Source organism: Adiantum capillus-veneris, chromosome 26 (assembly GCF_014529385.1).
Source record: "Adiantum capillus-veneris isolate H3 chromosome 26, ASM1452938v2, whole genome shotgun sequence".
Lineage (NCBI taxonomy): Eukaryota > Viridiplantae > Streptophyta > Polypodiopsida > Polypodiales > Pteridaceae > Adiantum > Adiantum capillus-veneris.
The window spans coordinates 115,002,140-115,020,067 of NC_140956.1; the positions used below are offsets into that span (position 1 = coordinate 115,002,140).

The 17,928-nt window shown below is 49.9% G+C and overlaps 2 protein-coding genes, 1 long non-coding RNA gene and 1 pseudogene across 4 annotated transcripts in view; 2 read left to right on the forward strand and 2 right to left on the reverse strand.

The window, feature by feature from the left end:
- The window catches only part of LOC147424028 (uncharacterized), a 92,454-nt gene that overhangs the window by 66,312 nt on the left and 8,214 nt on the right, over positions 1–17,928 (reverse strand). The gene's annotated exons all lie outside the window — the stretch shown is intronic.
- LOC147424031 (PHD finger-like domain-containing protein 5A) lies at positions 11,995–12,843 on the reverse strand. Its single transcript, XM_086501630.1, has 2 exons — positions 12,746–12,843; positions 11,995–12,457 (listed from the first exon to the last, which is right to left on the reverse strand). Exons 1-2 carry the CDS (start codon positions 12,841–12,843, stop codon positions 12,208–12,210), a joined length of 348 nt encoding a protein of 115 aa, XP_086357756.1. The 3' UTR covers positions 11,995–12,207.
- Positions 13,089–13,959, forward strand: LOC147424032 (uncharacterized). Its single transcript, XM_086501941.1, has one exon. It carries the CDS (start codon positions 13,321–13,323, stop codon positions 13,675–13,677), a length of 357 nt encoding a protein of 118 aa, XP_086358067.1. The 5' UTR covers positions 13,089–13,320; the 3' UTR covers positions 13,678–13,959.
- LOC147424033 (uncharacterized) lies at positions 14,394–15,933 on the forward strand (annotated as a pseudogene).

The following is a 17,928-nucleotide window of genomic DNA, read 5'->3' on the forward strand; positions in this document are numbered from 1 at the left end:
TCCAGCTTAGTACTTCACCGTATTGCTCTCCAGTGTTGTTGATTTTGAAGAAAGACAGATCTTGGAGAATGTGCATCGATTATAGCACTCTCAACGAAATCACCATCAAGAACAGATTTCCGATTCCTAGGATCGATGATATACTCGACAGGTTACAGGGATCCTCGTGCTTTAGCAGGATTGACTTGAAGAGTGGATATCATCAGATCAGGATAGCGCCAGGAGATGTCTACAAGACAGCTTTTCGGACGACTTTTGGGTTATTTGAGTTTTTGGTGATGCCTTTTGGCTTAACCAATGCTCCTGCGACATTTAACCGGATGATGGACGGGATTTTTCGAGAGTACAGGCTATTTGTTGGCACTTTCTTTGACGACATCATTGTTTTCTCGAAGAATGAGGCAGAACACAGAGATCATCTGCTTCAAGTCTTTTAGGCATTACGAGATCACAAGTTAGTGATCAATGCAAAGAAAAGTGAATTTTTCCTACCAGAGATACACTTTTTGGGGCACATTGTGTCAGCAGCAGGAGTGCAAATGGATCCGGCCAAGATAGAGACTATCCGTGATTGGCCCGACTTGAAGAATGTCCATGAAGTTAGAAGCTTCTTGGGACTATGTTCGTACTACAGGCGGTTCATACGAAAGTTTGCAGAGGTTGCTTCCCCTTTGCATATCTTGACACAGAAAGGAGTACCTTTTTCGTGGGGACCCACAGAGGTGACTGCCTTTCAGACATTGAAAGAGAAATTGACTACGGGACCTATTTTGACTTTGCCGGACTTGCAGAAGTCATTCGAAGTATATTGTGATGCTTGTGGTCGTAGTCTGGGTGCGGTCTTGATGCAAGAAGGCCATGTCATAGCTTACGAGAGCCGTTTGTTCTCTAGGCCGGAGATGACAGCACAGATCTATGAGAAAGAGCTTTTGGCGGTTATCCATGCTCTTACTCAGTGGCGGCATTACCTACTCAGAGCGGATTTTACTGTCTTTACAAACCATCAGAGTTTGCGCTACTTCTTGTCACAGAAGCAGCTTTCGGAAAAGCAGATGCGGTGGGTGAACATCTTGTCACAATTCCACTTCCAGATTGTCCATGTGCAGGGACAGAAGAATGTGGTGGCAGATGCTTTGTCTCGGAAACCGTTGGTTCTGGCTATTTCCGCGATACATCATAGGAGCTTCGAGGATATGGTCGATCAGTATGCCACAGATACAGATTTTGCAGATATTTTCACACGGATACGGGAGGGGGAGATAGTAGCTGGATACTCCCTTCGGGAAGGCTACTTGATGAAAAAGACTATGTTGTGCGTTACACAGCCGTTGAGGGAAAAGGTTATGACTGAATGCCATTGTCCACCTTTTACGGGTCACCGCGGCATTGCTACCACCATGAAAGGGGTAGAGAGATATTTCTTTTGGCCGAGACTCAAGAAAGATGTGGAAGAGTTTGTGCGCAGTTGCTTGGTATGCCAGAAGGTTAAGTTTAATAGGCATAAAGCACAGGGATTGTTACAGCCTTTACCCATACCCACCCGCCCCTGGGAAAGTATAGCGATGGATTTCATTTTTGATCTCCCGAGAACACAGAGTGGTCACGATGGTATCTGGACTGTTATTGACAGATTTAGCAAACAGGCTCATTTCATTCCAGTGAAGAAAACAGTCAAGCCGGATCACTTAGCGAGACTGTTTGTGGCCCAGATTGTCAGATTACATGGCATGCCTGAGACAATTGTCTCCGACAGAGACCCCAGATTTACGAGTTTGTTTTGGAAGGCAATTTGGGAGAACATTGGCACGCGGTTACAGTTCTCGTCATCGTTCCACCCGCAGACTGATGGGCAATCCGAGATTGCCAATTCAGTGGTTCTAGATTTATTGAAGTCTTATATCTCAGATCAGAAGACTCAATGGGAAAGATATTTACCTCTGGTGGAATTTGCCTACAATAACACGATACACTCGTCGACGGGTAAGGCGCCATTTGAGATTGCTGAAGGTGCTGCGAAGGTTCCACCCTTCCTGAGCACGAAAGATAAGATCTTTGAAGCGGATAAATATACGCGAGATCTGGATACGGCTTTTGCCAAGGTTCGCGAGACTTTGCAGAAGTCTCAAGAACGACAGAAAAAGGCAGCGGATCGCCGTCGTCGCGACATGAAATTGAAGGAGGATGATTGGGTGCTCTTACGTTTTGAGAAGGCACGCCTACGAAAGAACAAGGGAAAGGAGAGGCTTTTTCCAAAGCTTAGTATGCGATACTACGGCCCTTTCCAGATTACTGAAAAGATAAATGAAGTCTCCTTCCGATTGAAACTGCCAGATACTTGGAGGATTCACAATGCATTTCATGTGAATCTCTTGAAACCTTTTAAAGGTGATGTGCCTGATGATGGGGAGCCTGATGAGCAACCCGAAGTGGAAGAAAACGAGGAGATCCTTGTTCCTGAACAGATTTTGGCACATAAGGATACGAAGAATAAGGATAAAGTTCGAAGGCGGTTCTTGGTTAAGTTCAAGAATTATCCTGCACTTGATGCGAAGTGGATGGAGGAGGAGGACCTAGCAGATACTCCTCAGATTGTGAAACTTTACCTCGATGCTTTTGGTTTAGCATAGTCTACTCCAAATGGAACCCAGAATTCAGCTTGGCCGAAGATCTGGTGCAGTGGGATGCACAAGAGGGGAGTTACTCCACTCCTTTGTCAACAGATGCCTCGATTTTGATACTAAAGTCACTGATGTCTCTTTGAGCTTCAGGGATACTGAGAGCTGACAGTATTCTGCTGGATGACTTTATGAAATGGAATTCCTGATTATGATACTGATTTGTTCTTGACTTCTTGTGAGTACAGGAACTGATAGCCGAAATGACTGCAGCATTTTGGTCTGATTGATCTCGAATAGACATGGTTGCAATAGGGGTTAGTCAATCGGACATCGATGAGGTCCCGATTGGACCTAGATGTGATTGCTAGCTACATTGCCGATAAATCATGGTCTAAGATCCGAATGAATGTTGAATGTCATGTGATGTCCTGTGATGTCTGGTGATGTCCTGTGATGTCGTGTGATGTGACTGTCGATTTTGTACATGTGCTAGATGTGTGTTCCTAGTACGTAGGTACTAACAGTCAGTGTCTGCTAAGACGGTTTATGGCTTTTGTCGGTTTTGCAGGCGTAATCGCGGTCGATTACAATGCTTTCAAGAGGGGGGTATGTCACAAAGTGATGACGTGGCGGACAACAGAAACCTTAATTTCTGCCAGAAACCCTAAAATTCCTGCAAACCCTAATTTTTGCCAAAAACCCTAAATTCCGGAAATCGCGGAGGCGGATTATTATAAAAAAAAAAAAAAAAATTTTTTTTGGAAAATGATGAGCGACGCGAATTTTGCTTTTGCTTTTTTTTTATAAAAAAAAAAGAGAAAAGACTCTCTAAGAGAGAGAGAGAACTGATGCTTTTGATTTTAAAAGCTTTTGGGGCTCTGCTTTTGGGCATCCCTTGTAACCTTTAAATTAGTGGTGAGGGCCTCACTTCTCAGAGCATCTGGACGCAGAGTCTAAGAGTGAAACCCTAACCGCTCTCTTGTACTTTGATGATTGATTAATACAAAAAGAAATACCGAAAGGGGCGCCAGTCTTTGGGGCCAATATCTCTAGGCACGGAACTCCGCCGGGCCAGGGCAAATCTATTGTGATCTGTGAATTGTTTTGAAGTGGTTATTTGGTGCTGTCGCGGTTGATTCTTGACTTGGAATGTCCAAGTTTGTTACACATGAAGCTGAGTGATGCATGTTTTGCACCCACGATGAAGATGCAATGCTGATAAAGAAAGGGCAGCAAGAATATGAGGAGGTGGCATTAGAAAAAAAGATAGCGCGCTCGCTGCTGCTGTGCACCCACCCTCGCTGCGCGATCGCCATCACCACCCAGCCCCCCCCCCCCCCCCCCCCCCCCCCCCCCCCCCCCCCCCCCCCCCCCTGCCCTCAGCCCCCGCTGCCCCCCCTCGCGCTACCCTGTCCCAGCTCGTCCGCTCCCGCCATCAGCCCCTGCTGCCGCCGCACGCCCTCAGCCCCAGCTCTCTCGCCGCTGGCCCGCTTGCCCCAGCCCGCTTTTTCAACCCCCCCCCCCCCCACCCCACCCCACCCCGACTCGGCCCGTTCGCCCGTCAATTTGGGCCCTCCGCCTCGGTTGCTCCCTGCAAATTCGGCACTTTTGGCATTTGCTTCAACTCCTTGGAGCAGTGTCGGCGCGCCCTTTTGCAGCACCCTCCCGTCATCCTCTTCTTACGCCACAGCAGTAGACACAGATGGAGGCTCCAGCTTCGCCACAGTGGGACTCGCCAGACCCCGCTGAGCCCACCATTCGACTTGCTCTCTCGCCTACAGAGCAAGCGAGCCTTGCCGCCGAGGTAGAGCGATTGCAGGCGACCTCTTTCATCTGCAAGATTCTCGGCACCCGACCTAGCAGAGGAGAGCTGCAAGACCTTCTCCAGGCCCGCCTTCTCGCAGAGGTGGGAAAGATTTTGGATGTCTAAATTCTCGGACGGGGGTACTATCAGATCGAGTTTGAGTCCTCCAAGATGGCGTCCAAGGTCATAGCTATGAGTCCACTGGCCATCCGAGCCTCACGTGCCCACTTTCGACAGTGGCGACATGGTTTTGACCCAGCTTCGGATGTTCTAGTAGAGGAGGCAAACATCCCCATCTCAGTCTGCTTTCCGGGTTTACGGAGAGATTACCTACCACTTCTTTCCAGGATCGGTTCCGCCATTGGGACTTTCCTGGAGACACCTCGCACGGCAGCATCAGTAGCTGCCAAGGCGGCTGGCATTCCCTCAGTTCGAGTTTTGGTTAGAGATACCCACACTCTCCCGAAGGTTATCCTTTTACCTCGGGTGAGTGGGGGTTGGTTTCGACAGAGTGTGGAGTACTAGGGCCTTCCGAACCAGTGCTTCATCTGCCGACAGATGGGCCATCTAGCGAAGGCCTGTCCACGGAGGAGGCCGCAACCTGCACCACAGCCTCAGCCTCAGCCCCAGCCTGCTAGGGCTGGCCCGCAGCCACAGCCAGCGGCACAGCGTACAGATGCAGAGCCACCCTCCGAGCCTGGGGCTCCATCGGAGGAGGGGTGGCAGCAGGCCCGTGGCCGCCGACGCCAGGGGCCACAGCGTCAGCCTGGCACTCACAGTGGCCCTCAGGTGCCTACTCAGCAGCAGTGGGTTCCCACGGGGAACCGTTTTGGTCCTCTCGAGCGGGAGGAGATCCCTACGCCAGCCTCCACCTCCGCTTCTCCCTCGACAGTCGCTCCTCCCCCAAAGTTCCCCCCCTTTGCCTCATCCTCCCCGCCTTCTGCTCTCGTCGCCTCTCCACCTCGCCCCTCTACCTCTGTCGCCCCATCCCGCCCCTCTTCTCCTCCACTCTCCCCAGCTCCCTCTCCCCCCCCTCCTGCTCCAGTTCCTCAGTCGGCTCAGGAGACTGGTCCCTCTCCGACGGCTAGGCGATCTCTTGGCAGCGCCTTTGCCACGAGCCGCCTAGTGCGAGAGGGACAGCCCTTCCTGCGGCCCTCTCTGCAGATTCAGACATCCTCCCTTGCAGCCATCCCTCGTGGGCTGACGAGCATTGACATCAGAGGCCGCTGGGACTTCTTCGACTACGGGTTCACTCGTTTTCTCGGCGATTCCGCAGCAAACCATGAGGCAGCCTGTTTCAGGGTCCATGTTTTGTTCCTCACCGCTAGGAGGACAAAGGCCCTGGACTTAGCAGTTGGTTTCTCCTTCCTCCTCTGTGGTAGGGCCGATTCAGAGTGGTCCCTTGACTCAGTGGTGGGATGGTTACATACACAGGTCCTAGAGTTCTCTCACCACATGGGAGAACTTGGAGATACAGATATGTTGAAGACTTTGTGGCCATTGGCCAAGTTTGTGGTGACACCCCCGGTTGTGGTGACACCCCCGGACTCAACAGGATGTAGGCACATTGTGGTGTACTTCTTTGCTGATACGCAGTGTTTGCCTTGCTATGTATACATTCATGAGGACTCCTGGACAGAGGAGGTTGCGTTGCGTACGGCTCGCTCTGCTTGGGCTTGGGCTAGGCACTCACTGCAGTCACGCCTATCTAGAGGACGCTCGGATGCGGATTACTCCCCATCCAAGCCTGCCTCGAAGATAGCCCGTCTTGCTGCTGCAACAGCATCTGTTCTCTCTCACTCCCCATGAGGATCGTCTCATGGAATGTGCAAGGACTAGGTGGGCCCCAGTTTCAGCGACAGCGGGGCCGATTGTGTCAGGAGCTTCAGCATTGCCTTGTGGGAGAAGAGATTGATCTCCTCATGCTTCAGGAGCACCATCTGTGTGAGAGCCGCATTCGACGTTGTGGTCAGATTTTGCGTGGACGTTATGATACCTTTTGGTCAGCTGCTTTTGGACCTGGAGGCATCCAAGGAGGGGTATGTATGACTATTGCGGACTCACTGCAGCAGGCCATTGTGGGCAGAGGGATTATTGTGCCAGGCAGGGCTCAGGGGATTACTATGCAGGTTCAGGGTGGCCTTGTGGGCTTCCTGAACATCTATTCGCCCAATGTGGCGAGTGCTCGAGCAGAGTTTTGGTCACAGATTGTTGAGTCTTTGCCGCAGGCCGATCATTGGTGTATAGGAGGGGACTTCAACATGTTGGAGGACCTTTCTGACAGGATTGGCGGCAACCATGCTACTGTGCATTGAGTCGAGTTGGCAGCTTGGGAGAGGTTTTGCATGACTTTTGAGGGTCTCGGATACATGGCAGCACTCAGGTTTTGTGAGGCCCCCAGACAGTCTTACCTTCTCTAGATCGGACCGCAGAGTGGGAGGAGTGAATCTATCGCGCATAGATCGCTTCTACACTAGTGACCACCTCAGTGACATGGGGGGTTCAGTGGGCATCCTAGCAGGGACTTCCTTCTCGAACCATGCACCAGTGATCCTCAAAGTGGCAGACAGGCAGAGGAGTGGGAGCACGATGCTCCGCATCCCAGAGAGGGTCTTGTTGGACTCAGCACTCAGAGAGAGGGTAGAGGCTCTCTGGACAGAGGGCATGGACAGCCAGGCTCTACTTGCAGACAGAGTGGCCTCAGGCCTAGCTCAGCTTAGCCACTTTTTTCTCCAGGAGTCTCTGGCTCGCCGGGCTGCAGCGAGAGAGGCGGAGAAGCGTCTCAGACGAGGCATTGCTTCACTACAGAGGATGCAGGAGCAGTATCCAGACAGTCCATGGTTGGAGGAGCAGTTATAGCAAGCTTGACAGGAGCTTGCTAGCACAAAGGAGAGGCGTCATGAGTTTGCCTTCCACCGACAGGCATCTCAGTGGACTCAAGTGGGTGACAGAGTGACTGGTGCTTTTTTTGAGACAGTGGGGCCTCGGCACTCGCATGCCAAGGTCAGTCAGTTGAGGAGGCCCGATGGGTCAGTTGCTTGTGAGCCGGAGGATATGCGTGCAGTCGCTACTGACTTTTACCGTGAGTTACTATCGGCTGAGCCTCAGTCAGAGCGGCAAGATGCATGCAAGGAGCAGGTTTGGGCACAGATGCCATGTCTTGTGACAGAGGAGATGCGCCAGAGGCTAGAGATGCCACTTCAGCTTGAGGAGCTACACACAGCTCTGAGGGCCCTCCCTCGTGGTAGCTGTCCAAGAGAGGATGGGTTGACTCCTAGCTTCTTCTTGGAGTACTGGGACCTGCTTGGCCCAGATCTTTGTAGTGCTTTTCAGTACATTTTGCACACAGGAGTGATGCCTGACAGCATGAGTGAGGGCCTGATCTACCTCATTTCCAAGGAGGGTGGCTCCTTGGATGAGATTCGACAGTGGCGCCCCATCACCATCCTCAACTCAGCCTACAAAATTCTTGCCAAGGCTCTGAGTTTGAGGATTCAGCCACTTTTAGAGAGCCTTATACATGGGACTCAGACAGGTTTTGTCAAGGAACACAGTATCCTTGACAACATCTTTAGTTTTTGGGAGGCTTCTGCCCTAGCACGGCTCCGTGGTGAGGACCTTGTGATTCTTCTTCTCGATTTTGAGAAGGCCTACGACCGAGTTGACTGGGACTTTCTAGAGGGCACTCTTCGCAGGATGGGCTTCTCAAATGCTTGGATCAGAGGGGTGTCACCTTTGTATAGACAGACTCACAGTCAGGTGCTTTTGGCAGGGGGGAGAGGTGAGCGCTTCATGCTCATAAGCTCGGTCAGACAAGGCTATCCTCTTGCCCCCCTTCTCTTTCTGTTCTATGCGGAGGCGATGAGCAGATTTTTGGTGTCATAGCAGGTTGGTCTTCGGGGCTTAGCACTCCCTATTCGGGGAGAGGAGCTACTGGACGCTGAGTTTGCCGATGACTCAACCTTGTACTTAGATGGCCAGGAGGCCAATCTTCACAGATGTGAGCAGGCTCTGGAGACCTTTTGTTGTGCATCGGGCGCACTGATCAACTGGAGAAAGACGGTGGCTTTCTCACTTGGTAGTGCTCCTATGCCAGATTGGATGCCAAGAGAGGGTTTCAGGTGGATTCCCCCAGGGACTGCAGTTCGATACTTAGGTTGTCAGGTTGGTTTGGACTTGTCTCCCGAGCAGCAAATTGCTCCTCTTCTCCTGTCCATCAGGAGAAAGCTATTACATTGGAGCTCAGCACGTCTGTCGCTGGCTGGTAGAGTAGTAGTTGCCAACCAGGTGCTGTTGGCAACTATGTGGTACATCACTTCCTGCTCGATCTTCTCGAGTTCTTGTATCAGCCAGGTAGAGAGGCTGATCAGGAACTTCCTTTGGTAAGGACGTGACACTCAGATGGCCATAGCCAATGTGGCTTGGTCGGTCATCACGCTTCCTTGTTCTCAGAGAGGGCTTGGGATCATTGATCCAGCACAGCAGAGCAGAGCCCTTCTAGGGAAGTTCATAGTCAGAGGACTTCTTCCAGGTGAGGAGCCCTGGAAGAAGTTCTTGTTGCAGAGGCTTCGTGCCAGGGTGCCTCAGTCAGCAGGCCCTTGGCAACCTTCGACCAGATGGATCTTTACAGAGATGCGCCGAGTTGGTTTGAGCAGGAGACTGGAGGACCACTTCGCTGTGAGTTTGCTTCGTTCTTGGGAGCTCTTACGGCGTGGCCTGGAGCAGCGACAGCCGATGTGCACGGAGGAGCGCCTACGGCAGCCCCTCGTCTGGAACCCCATGGTTAGCACTCAAAGAGGCCACTTGGTTGGTAGTCGACCGCATGTTTCCTAGGGTCCCATGGCAGCAGGTCCAGCGCGCTCTCTAGGTGACTAGCTAGAGTTCACAGGTTTGTCAGAGGAGGTACAGGGTTGCCAGCTGCAGGGCATGAGAGGGATGCAGAGCATGTGTCAGGACATCTCAGAGTTAGTTCCAGCTGAGTGGCTCACGCCTCTCAAGCCAGTAGCACCCCGGTGGATGGGAGCCTTCACACGACTGGAGGTTCTCATTTCAGTCAGGGCCTGCTCAGAGATAGTCCCAACCCTGTTCTTCGAGCTTCAGGGTGGGGGACGATTACAGCGAGTTGCAGTAGAGGCCCCGCTGAAACCGGCCCGTAGGGCGGTAGACATTGGCTTTCACCCGAAATTCTTTACTTTATACACACACACAGAGCACTTTGCAAAGAGAACCTGTAATGGGAATTAACACTTAATCACACACACAGCTCGGAAGCTAGAATGCTCCGAGCAGACGCCGACAATCTGTAGGCCCCAAAATTGGCGCCCCTTTCGGTATTTCTTTATTCTTTAGGAGGGTAAACTACAAGGTAAGGTCCTCGGAATCCTTCACGTGTATCCACCTAGATACCATTTGATTTGGCCAAATTTCGGCAGCATAACAACCCCAAAACTTGCGCGAAACCAATTCCCCTGCTGGAACTCGCTTGCACTGTCGTATACCCTCTGATTTCTGTCCAAAAACAGTAAATTCAGCACGCTGTATTTACTGGTTTTTGCCCTGTTTTCAGCCCCAAACAGTCCCCTAACTGTCCTTTGCCAGTGGGGCACGATTCCCAATGATCCTGGCGTCCGTACGGCTGAAAAACAGTGAATTTACAGCGCATACACAGCGCTGATTTTGCACCTGTACGGTGAGGTTATGACCCTCACCAGTGCCTGCTTTGGAGCAGCAGTTAGCTACCCCTGTTCCTGCTCAAGGAGGCTCTTGCCTCAGCACAAAAGCATGAACCCACACAACTGTACATCAGTCAAATGAGTAGCCCTCTTGTGGGGCATCACATAACTGCACGTAGGGGAGAGAGAGAGCAGTGTGTAGTGTGCAGGGCATCACTCCTAGCACCACACTGTACATGAGAGGGAAAGGAAGCACTCCATAGCTCTTAACCTGTGACAAAAACTGAAATGAGGCCTCTCCCAGCATAAAAATCAGCACCCATTTTTCTGCAAGAGGAAAGTTCACGAAAATGTGACACTTGGCGCATTTTCAAGCATTTTCCCGTTTCGGGTTCGCCGCTTAAAAATATCCCAGCCGACGCGTCAGTTGACTTCGCGGCAGAGTTATAAAGTGTTCCCCTAGTCATACCGGAGGTAATGACGCGAACACATTTCACGGCCCAAAATAGCAGTTCCCTAAATTTTAGGAGATGCTTCCGTTGGGCTCCCACTGGTCTTCTGACCATCTATCCTCATTGGGACCGCATCCAAAAATGCAATGTGGCCCAACTGTCGGATACTTTTTGTTGGTAGTCCCACCTTGACTTTACGCCTTAATTGAGTTCACTTCCTAGTATCCACCAACTTGCTAAGTGCGACGGGGGGAACCTATATGATCTTGCTCTGAGCCTAGACATCCTCTTACCATACGAATTCCAGTGCCGACCACTTCCCGTCTGCGGGTGAATCTACCGTTCACATTGGCCATACAATGTCCGACCGTTTGCTACTTCAAAAAGAGGGTCTCAAAACAAATAAAATAAACCCCATTGGAAAGAAACCAACAACCAAGGTTAGCAGTTGCCACATCTCTGTGACATGGTTAATAACTGCCACGTCCTCGTGACATACCCCCCTCTTGAGCTATCTTCCACCAGCAGGATGATAGTGATGCAAGGGGGGCGACCTACACTCCAGCCTGCTACAGAGCTTACTCCACAGGAGTGATGCAGTGAGAGAGAGGAGTGTTGGGAGCTCATCAGTGGCCTGACACTTTGGTTCATCTGGCGGGCCCGCTGTTTCCGCATCTTTGAGGCTCTCCCTGTGTCACCAACAGAGACTGTTCGTGACTTCTGGCTAGAGCTGATCCATACTCTCAAAGGACAGCTTGAGGGACTACAAGGCAGCTCCGACCGCATGCGGGAGCGCCACGAGGCTTTCCTTCGACTCTGGCGCCCTGGGCCTTTCTACACCATAGTCCAGGGGGTGCTCAGATGGCACTACTGTCCACCTGTGTGGCTCTTCCCTCCTCCCATCTCTTGATTTAGCCTCATTGTATATATGTTGTTTTTTCATTGGGAGAGTCTCCCCATCATGCTTGTTGTAGCCCTCTCTTGCAGAGGTGGTTGTAGCCCTATGGGTAGTTTTCATTAACTAATAGAAGGATCTTTTTCTCGGAAAAAAAAAAGAATGAGGAGGTGGTTTTTGCTCGTTTAACAGGAGGGGAAGTTGGATCTGCCTCTTCATTGGCGCCCAAGATCGGGCCTCTGAGTCTGTCGCCCAAGAAGGTAGGAGAGGACATCGCCAAGGAGACTGCCAAGGACTGGAAGGGCCTGCGGGTTATCGTCAAGCTCACTGTCCAGAATCGTCAAGCCAAGGTCGCTGTCGTCCCTTCCACTATCTGCGAGGGATCCAATTTGGACGACATCTCTGCTGGTTTCCTCTCCTTTCTTTCTGCTGCTTCTGCTTCTGCTCCCGCAACCCTGCGTTGCCCTCTCTCTCTCTCTCTCTCTCTCTCTCTCTCTCTCTCTCTCTCTCTCTGGAAAGAAAAACCTTTTCTGAAATAACTATGCAGCATCTAACAGCAATAGGAGATAATTTAACATCAATACAGTATGTCTATCTGAACGGGTGCAAACCTCACAATTAAAAGGTGTCATTCTTTGCACTCTTACATCTGCAAGAACATGCCATCATAGCCCACAATAAGCATGACACATTTCAGCTGTATGTATGCAGCACCCCCCAACCTCATAAGGCACGACAAAGCAAAAGGTTGAGAGAGTGCACTGACCTATCTTTTTTTGAAACCATACTTCTTATGTTCACAGAACAAATCAGTTTTGGCACTGCCAAGGTTCACAATTTTGGGGCAACCATCTCTATCCTTCTCCTGCTGGGTGCACTCTTTGCAGTAGTAAGCATCAGAAATGCCGACACCTCCGCAGATGACGCAGCGCCCTAGGAAGGAGCCATAATTGCACTCATCGCACGCTCGAACCAGAGTACAGGGGCGCACGTATGTTTCGCAAATCACGCACTGACTCCCATGTCTGCTGCTGAGAGAGGAGGGAAAGGATGGAGGCAGTAGTCTGTCTGTGGGGTTGAGGGTATTTGAGGAAGCGCTGCTTGCAAGGGAGAGCACTCGGCAATTGAGTTTTCTTCGTGAGCAAGGACCTGAGGGTGAGGTCACGAATAGGGGACATTGCAGAGATGGTTGGGCTCTGCGGATAGCGAGTAATGGTGGGACTCGGACAGCGCAGCGCCCCTACGGCCAGACATTCGCGGGATTCCCCTTCGTACGCTTCAGTGATGGCTGCCTGCTCGTCGACTTCTGCGGTAGGTTGCCATCGCACTTCTCCCAGAGTCGCCCTATAGTGATGCCCCGTTGCTTGCGACACATTATCAGATCAGGATGATGCTTCGCCATGGCTGCTCGTCAATGCCCGCTTGCCCCGCGTGTGCTAAGAGAGTGTCTCTCTCTCCAAAAAAAAAAAAAACTCTCTCAAAGAGCACGCGCCGACGCGCGCTCTTTGAGAGAGTTGAGTGTTTGAGATTTGATTTGATATTTACGTCCTCGGGGGGCCAAAATGACCAATGGGACCCTCGAAAACTCTAAGCAAACTCCCCTTGCGGGGGGGGGGGGGTGTGGTGTGTAGCACCCTTTGCCTTTTCCATGAGTAGTGTGTGATGTTCTAGAATACTGGCTAGGTATATGCCTAGAGCTGTAGGAGATGGGTTGGTTTAAAAGAGCAATTCCTCAAGAGTAGTGCATCCCCTTGTAAGCTGCTGAAAATCAGCGCGTATGTCGGTCAAGGTGGCGAGAGAGAGAATCCATCACTTGCATTCTGCACCTCTAGCAAGGTATTCACTAGTGAGTAGCGTTTGAGTCTACCATAGTACTGCAATGGCGAGCTCTTCTTATGTGGGTAGCAACAAGGGTCTAGCACTGCTGCTTCTTGCCATGCTTTTGGCGATGGGGGTGGCGAGCCTCACAAACGCGGGTGGGGACAAGGGCCACTATGGCAGCAAGGGCAGCAGTGGTTATGATCAGCATGGCGGTCAAGGTGGCAAGGGCGGCTATAACAACGGCCATGGAGGCGACCAGGGCAAGGGCTATGGCGGCAGCTACGATAAGGGGCATGGCGGTCAAGGTGGCAAGGGCGGCTATAACAACGGCCATGGAGGCGACCAAGGCAAGGGCTATGGCGGCAGCTACGATAAGGGGCATGGCGGTCATGGTGGCCACGGCCCGCATGCCTAGCTCGCTAGCTTCCACCAGCACCACCTATAAGCACTAGCTAGTCCTCTCTTGTATCTAAACTGCCAGATCTCTTTAACAGGGTTGTTGGTTGGTAGATTGCTCTCTCTCTCTCTCTAGCATAGGGATGTCCGCAATGGTGGATGTAACAAGCATGGAAGAGGCCACACCAACCCCATCAGATGCTCTAACTATGGGCGATGTGTGCCCAAGGACAAGGCTGTCAAGCGGTTTCTTGTAAGGAACATTGTTGAACAAGATGCTGTGCGAGATGTACAGGATGCTTTCATTTATGATGTGTATTGCAAGCAACTCTTGGAGATAGTTGGAAACCGGCCTTGATAGAGGAGGTAGATGTCGCCGTAGCAAGATTTTTCTACCACGACCATATTGCTTTCAATGCGGCGCGGTAAGCCAAGCTAAGCTTTAATCTTTAGTTTATACAATGTATATCAATCAAGTCTCATTTACACTTTTTTTTTGACATAAAAGATCTCCATATTTTAAAGAAATGGCACGGAAGGTCGGAGAGTTTGGACCCACATATGTCCCTCCCTCTTCGGAGATTGCACACCACTCTTCTTGACAGGGAGAAAATCATGGTGGAGGCGGCATGTGCATCCACAAGGGCTTCATGGAAGAAGAATGGGGTATCCCTCATTGTGGATGGGTGAAGTGATACCTGTCGCCACTCCATTCATGGCGTGGTGGCATATTCTCGGGAGGAGATGTATTTCATTGACTCCCATGATGCATCGGGGACCAGGAAGAGTGCGCATGTACTTGCATCGGAGTGGGCGCTTACCATTGAGAAGGTGGGAAAGCATGATGTCATTGCCATCGTCACCGATAGAGAAAATTGCAATCGTGCCGCCAGAGCCATCATCGAATCCCTTTATCCACAAACCACAGTCACATATTGCATCGCTCATTGCCTCAACAATCTTCTCAAAGATATGGGCGCCTTGGAATGGATTTCCCCAGTCATTGAGCATGCGAATTCAATGGTGACTTTTGTCAATAATCATCAAAAGGTAACCATTAAGTGTTAACCAATCTTATTTCAATTCGAATCTAATTTCAATATGGAAGGCCAATTCTCGTTTTGAATGTTGAAACTTGATTTTTCTAAATAGGCGAGGGCTGAATTTTCAAAGAGGTCAAAGCTAGCTCTTCTCAAACACTCGGAGACTCGCTTCGCCTACAACTTCATTATGCTCCATCGCTTGAGTTCATGTAGTGGGACATTGAGGGGACTCTTCATTAGTGATGAGTTCTTGGCAGTGCCCGAGTCAAAAAGTGCCAACGGAGTGGCATGCCGAGCACGGGCCGACATGCCGGAATGGTGGGAGGAAGTAAAGACAATCTCCAAAATGGTGAAGCCTATCATCCACCTCTTGCGGGTGTTGGATTCCATGAAGCCTTGCATCGGCAAGATATATGAGGCCATGGACACCATGATTGACTCTCTTGAAAAACTTGTGACCGACCCCGATAGATATTCACGTCGCACGAGTCACTTTTAAGTTTTCCCTATGCTTTACAAGTTTACTCGCTTGAGTTTTAACTTTGTTTTGAATCTTCATAACGTAGGTACGAGGAGATCCAAGGATTGTGTGTGTCAAGGTGGAATGCCTACCATTCTCCTCTTCATGCGGCTGCTTATGTAGTGGATCCACAATTCCAACAAGGGAACCAATGGAAGGACAAAGAGGTGATGAATGGTTGGCAAACCATCCTTGCGTGCCTTGTGCCCGACCCAAAGGAAAGGACCGAGATTCGGAGGCAAATCAATGTCTACAGGAATGGAAAGGGAGAAATTTGTCACATGCCCGATGCACAAGCATCTCGCTTTGAGATGGGGAGTGCTCTTTGGTGGGGGGAGTTTGGAGCGGGATTGGGCGGTTTACAGGATTTGGCTATTCGCATTCTTAGCCAAGCATGTACTACGAGTTGCTTGGAGCAACTTTAGAGTGTGTATGCTCATGTAGCCTCAAAGAAGAGGAATCATCTTGATGTGCAGAGAGCCAATGATCTCATATATGTCTCATCAAATTTGAGATGCTTTCCAAGTCATACCAAAGTGATGATTTCGCGGAATGGGCACTTGGTGAGGATAATCCTGTCCCAGAGAAACAGATAGATGCAGAGGTGCCAGAGGTAGAGATTGAGACAACACCACTTGAGGATGATTTTTTGGATCAAATGGACTATGCAGATCCACTTGACATTCAGTTGGCACCATGGGCCAACATGTAGAGTCTAGAGTCTAGACCTCTTAAGTCTCGAGTCTCGAGTCTCGAGTCTTGACTCTTGACTCGAGTCCTTCCCTTTTTCACTCCCATTTATGCTAAACGCTACTTATCCACTCTTCACTTGTACATAATTATGTTTTGCCCCTTGGCGAGGATGATTGATGCTTGATCACCACACCAATGGTGTACTGTGTCGCGCACGTCGCACGGCCTTTGTTATATTTTGGTGTTATGTAATATGAATGCAAAAACAACTTTTTCTTTGCAATCTTGTGCTCTTAGTGTTCACTATTGTCTCAGTATTAAATTTGCAAAGAATTAGTGTTTTTTAAAACGCGTCCCCTGTCGCCTCCCCCGTCCACTGTTTTGCCACGTCCTCGTCCCCGGGACCCGCCACGTCCCCATGTGACTATGTCCAATTTACTGTCACACAAAGTGTGCACTAGCCATTTTGGCATACCTCTAGCCTCCTCATTTTCAACCCTTTCCTCATCAAGTACATCATGTACATCTGCATCAGTAATAGGCTGATCCGTAACATTTTCAGAACCCCCCATAGGCAATACATTTGCCTCATTGGAACTTACATTCGTATTTCCACCACTAAAAAGAGGCAACAAAGTGTCATAAATGTCCTATGAGCTTACATTACTGTCTCTAGTACATGACAGCAAGGGCTGAATAGAATCTTCCACAAACACTACATCCCGTGAAACCAGAATACGTTTTGTTTGTGGATGATACAACCTGTAACCTTTGCTTTCAGCACTATAACCAACAAAATACATTTGACAGCCTTATCATCCAATTTTCTGCGTTGTGTTTGTGGCACCAAACCATATGCGAAACAGCCAAAAACACGTATGTGCTCAATAGAAGGCTTTCTATCATGCCATGCTTCATATGGAGTAATAGACTGCAAAGCTTTCGTAGGACACCTGTTTAGTACATAAGTGGCACACATGATGGCCTCAAGCCAAAAAGAATGCGGCAAAGCTTGACTCTTGACCATACATCGTGCCATTTCCGTAAGAGACCTGTTTTTCCTCTCAGCAACACCATTTTGCTGAGGTGTATAAGGCACTGCACATTGGTGTTTTATCCCACGACTAGCCAGAAATGCATTGAATTCATGAGACATATACTCCCCCCCTCGATCGGAGCGGAGGGTGCCCATAGTACATTTCGACACATTTTCATCCATAGCCAGAAATTGTTTGAAGCACATAAAAACTTCGAACTTCGCTCTAAGCGGAAATATCCATGCATGCCTGGAGTAATCATCAATGAAAGTCACGAAGTAAAGGTAATTGCCCAAGGACGGAGTTTGCATGGGCCCACAAACATCACTATGCACAAGTTGCAACCTGCATGTGGCTCGAACTGAACCATCCTTTGGAAACTTAGAACGCTGCATCTTACCCAAAATACAGCCTTCACAAACATGTTTGGCAGGTGCTTCAAGAGGCGGCAAAGAAGCAACCATATCAAATTTCTGCAAACGCAACAAATTGGCAAAATTCAAATGACCAAAACGTGCATGCCAAAAGTTTTGCATCTGAAATAGCCCTTGAATCTGCAACAGCATTTGCAAAATTTTGTCCACACTTGTCATACAAAGTGAGCTTATACAGCCCAAGGCACAAAAGCCCAGAAGCAACAATTTCATCACCAAAACTGAGATCATGAACTGTACATCTATCATCCACAAATTTGACTACAAGTCTAAGTCTAGCAAGTGCAGATACAGACAAAAGATTCTTCTTGATCCCAAGTACATAAAGTGCACCAACAAGTGTGAAAGAATTGCCATTAGCAACAGTAAGCACAATCTTTCCAACTCCCTGAACTGGATAAGAGGCGTTGTTGGCACAAGTGACAGAATTCCCATGAGGGACAGACTCGAGAGACGTGAACAATTCACGATGTGAGGTAATGTGCTTTGTAGCACCACTGTCGAAATACCACACATGTGAATCTGCAGCAACTGACAAGCATG

Coding starts and splice junctions, on each gene's coding strand:
- LOC147424032 (XM_086501941.1), top strand. CDS start 13,321: ATGGCGAGCTCTTCTTATGTGGGTAGCAACAAGGGTCTAGCACTGCTG.
- LOC147424031 (XM_086501630.1), bottom strand. CDS start 12,843: ATGGCGAAGCATCATCCTGATCTGATAATGTGTCGCAAGCAACGGGGC. Junction 12,458..12,745: donor GATGGCAACCTACCGCAGAA/GTCGACGAGCAG, acceptor CAGACATGGGAG/TCAGTGCGTGATTTGCGAAA.